This window comes from Propithecus coquereli, unplaced genomic scaffold (assembly GCF_000956105.1).
Source record: "Propithecus coquereli isolate 6110/MARCELLA unplaced genomic scaffold, Pcoq_1.0 Scaffold27, whole genome shotgun sequence".
NCBI lineage: Eukaryota > Metazoa > Chordata > Mammalia > Primates > Indriidae > Propithecus > Propithecus coquereli.
The window spans coordinates 11262885-11266222 of NW_012148285.1; the positions used below are offsets into that span (position 1 = coordinate 11262885).

Below are 3338 nucleotides of genomic sequence, written 5' to 3' on the forward strand. Positions count from 1 at the left end.
CTCTGGCAATGTTTTCTTTTCTTTTTTTTTAAGCCAGTATTTTAAAATAAATTATTTCCCAAAAGGTCAATTTCTATTTTCAAAAAACATCTGAGTCACTAGACATGAGAAATATTTTATCTAAAGATGCACTACAGCTCCCAGTCATTCCAAATGGGCATCCCAAGATACTGAGTTCATGAGAGAACTTGGGGATTTGGACCCTCTGGATACTTACTTGTTAAAAAAAGGTTCGATGAGTTTTGATCTGGCAGACACATGAATTTTTGGAGGGCTGAGAAAAGAACCTAATGAAGAAAAGAAGCAGGGTATTATACACAGTCACGCAGACAAAGCCCGAAAGTTCAGACAAAAATATATTTAAATCAACAGCATGGTTCAGCAAGGGTAAAAGGTATTCTTACGGGCCAAGTACCACACCACAGGTGTCCATGCTTCTTCCCTGCCTGTCCCCCACCCCACCTCCTCCAACTCCTACCTCGAAACTTTCCCACTTCTAACTGGATGAGTGGATCCCAGGGAAATGGTAGTGCTATAGAATGAATGTTTGCACCCTCTAAAAATTCATATGTTGAAGCCTAATCCCCAATATGGTGGTATCTGGAGGTGAGACCTCTGGGAGGTAATTAGGTCATGAGGGTAAGAGACCTCATGAAAGGGCTTAGTGCCCTTACGAGAAGAGACACGAGAGCTTCCTCTTTCTCTGCTCTCCACCACATGAAGACACAAAGAGAAGATGGTCATCTGCAAACCAGAAAGTGGGCTCTCATCGGACACTGGATGTGTCGGCAACTTGATCTTATACTGCCCAGCCCCCAGAGCTGTGAGAAGTAAATGCCTGTTGTTTAAGTCCCCCAGTCTACGGTAATTTGTGACAGCAGCCTGAGTTAAGACAGGGGGACAGATAAGATTCACTCTAGACCACTGTGTGTTTGACAGAAGCACATGCAGTGCATACCTAGGTAATTTGCCATGGAGATGAAGCACAGTCCTGTGATATAAGCATCGTAGCCTGCCTCGTGGAGCTGTTCAGAAGCTGTGTCATAACTTGGAAAACCTTCAGCACTTTCTAAAGAGAAAACGGAAAAAAAAAAAGTTTTTCCCAGGACATCACAAAACACTAAGGCTAGTAAGCACATTACCCTACCAAATCCAAATTGTGTTAGTATGTGCTACAGAAATATCCTAAATAAACAGAAAAAAGCTATCTATCTCTAAGTCACTCTGGACAAGACCGTACAACACAAGACAATACAGTCATGAAAATGAGGGCTTTGGTCTAGATTAGAGAAATGCCTCAGTTACATTATCAAAGGCTCAGCTGTGAGCTTCCTGTCCCATGTTGGTGGGTGCTATTTACGATCATGCACACAATCCTGCGTAACTCGCTCTGTGACAATTATTCCTCTCCTGATTGCCTTCTAAGGTAAAGAAAAAGAAATTCTTCCCTTATATATGATGATAACATCAGGACACAACAGATACTTCAGAGTGAAGATTAATAGCATGGACTCTGGAGCAAAGCTCTTACCTAGTGCTTGGTACACGGTAAATGCTCAGAAATGACTATCTATCAATACATAAAAAAACCCAAAAGATTCCAATTCATACTGACAGCTGAAATTCAATATTGTCCCCTACTATGTTTCCAAGCTTAGAAATCTAAAGAAGACATTGCAACTCCAAAAACAGATCAGAACTTGCTATAATGCTGCCCTGGGATCACAGAGATACTTCATAGCAAAGACCATTTTATAACATGATTCTTTTGTCACATAATAAACACAGATGTGAGGGGATGAAGTCTGAGAGGAGTGACCTGCTTTAGACTAAATTCTCTACCAGATACCAGAATTTTATATGGAAATAATAGGATAAAACTGTAACTCATAAATAATTATTTCTTAGAATCACTCTGGAAATGAATGTCAAGCAGGCTACTATGACACAAAAGCATGAATGAAAATCAACAAAGAAAAGGCTGTAACTTTTTATGTCAATACCATGCTCTTTAAGTAAGAATTCCTTAATCTCTGTAAGTACTAATATTGGACTTCAAACTTTAAAAAAAAAAAAAGCCTTTTACCACGGTGAACACCTAAGTAATAGCTTCTAGTTTATCACCAGCTGAAACACATTATTTCCAAAATCAATTATTTCCATTATATTGTTATAGAAAAGGTCTAGGTTTTCTTCCTTGTCTTCCCCTCACCATCCCTTTTCTTAATTGCCTTCCTGGACTATTATCCAGAAAGGGAAGCAAATAACTATAATCTTGGCTGCTTTAATACCTTGCATTATCAATTTCTAAACCATTAGTCCTATTATCAATGTCTTAAGAAGTTTTCAGACTACAGCTAATGGAATGCTAATTACAATATCAGCAGCACAATTAGGCTAACAGGACCAAGGAAGTAGCACCTGGAAGGCTCACCAAATACCTGGGTAGTGGCCAGATTTCTGCAAAACACCTCCAGCCCACAAGAAACATTCCTCCCGACTGCTGGTTTTCCTCAATGCTGCTGTTTCCACTCCCAAAACCAGCTCAAAAGGAGACAAGGATAGGGACTCTCCTTAATTTCATCTGTACACCCAGTTCTTGGGCTTTTCTGAGACAGAAAATATATTTTCTTTCTACCCCCTGCAATTAATCACCAACTCTTTGTCTCTGTTCAAACAATGCACCACAGAAAAGGACACATCAAGTTTTGAGAGAATTCCAAACGTCAGGAAATAAAAGCCTTGAAGCTTTAATTGCTAAAATTCTCAATGAATGGCTACCCCACTCTATGAACATAAAATAGATGTAGAACTGGAAGATCATCTTTATTCAGAAAACAGTAATTCAAAGCAGGGAATAAGTAAGTTAATTTAGCCAAAATCTATAAATGTGCAACATAGTTTCTAGAGCTATTTCACCTTTCTTCTACAATATACATCAATAATTACCACCAAGAGTTTGGGGGTTTTCAGGTTTGTTTAGCAGTCTTACCAACTTTAGGAGGGTTGAAAGGTGTCTCTTTTAACCGCTTTTCCAATTCTGCAAGGGATGTGTTGTTAATGATATCCTGCGAACCAGGAAGCAGAGAATTATGAGACTTCATCATCTCAGTGCAATATATAATAAAGAGATTCACTGACTGTCAGGACAGAAAAAAAAAATCTAGTACTGCCCCCTTGTGTTTTTTAAAGAAATGTAGACGTCATTATTTATTCAATGTGAAAAAGGAGAAGCAGCAAGTTTAATTTTCACCGTATGGAAAGTATAACCAAATGAAAGAAGATTTTTACAGACACATTAAATACCTGCAGACCTTTTGCCAGAAGGCTATACTGTT

General features: G+C 38.7%; 1 protein-coding gene across 1 annotated transcript in view; it reads right to left on the reverse strand.

Moving 5' to 3' along the window:
• The window catches only part of PARN (poly(A)-specific ribonuclease), a 146961-nt gene that overhangs the window by 114327 nt on the left and 29296 nt on the right, over positions 1-3338 (reverse strand). Inside the window, exons 16-18 of the mRNA XM_012647546.1 lie at positions 2993-3068; positions 959-1069; positions 218-287 (exon numbers count right to left, since the gene is read on the reverse strand). Coding sequence (XP_012503000.1) covers positions 218-287; positions 959-1069; positions 2993-3068 — 257 coding nt within the window. The remainder of the gene's footprint in view (positions 1-217; positions 288-958; positions 1070-2992; positions 3069-3338) is intronic.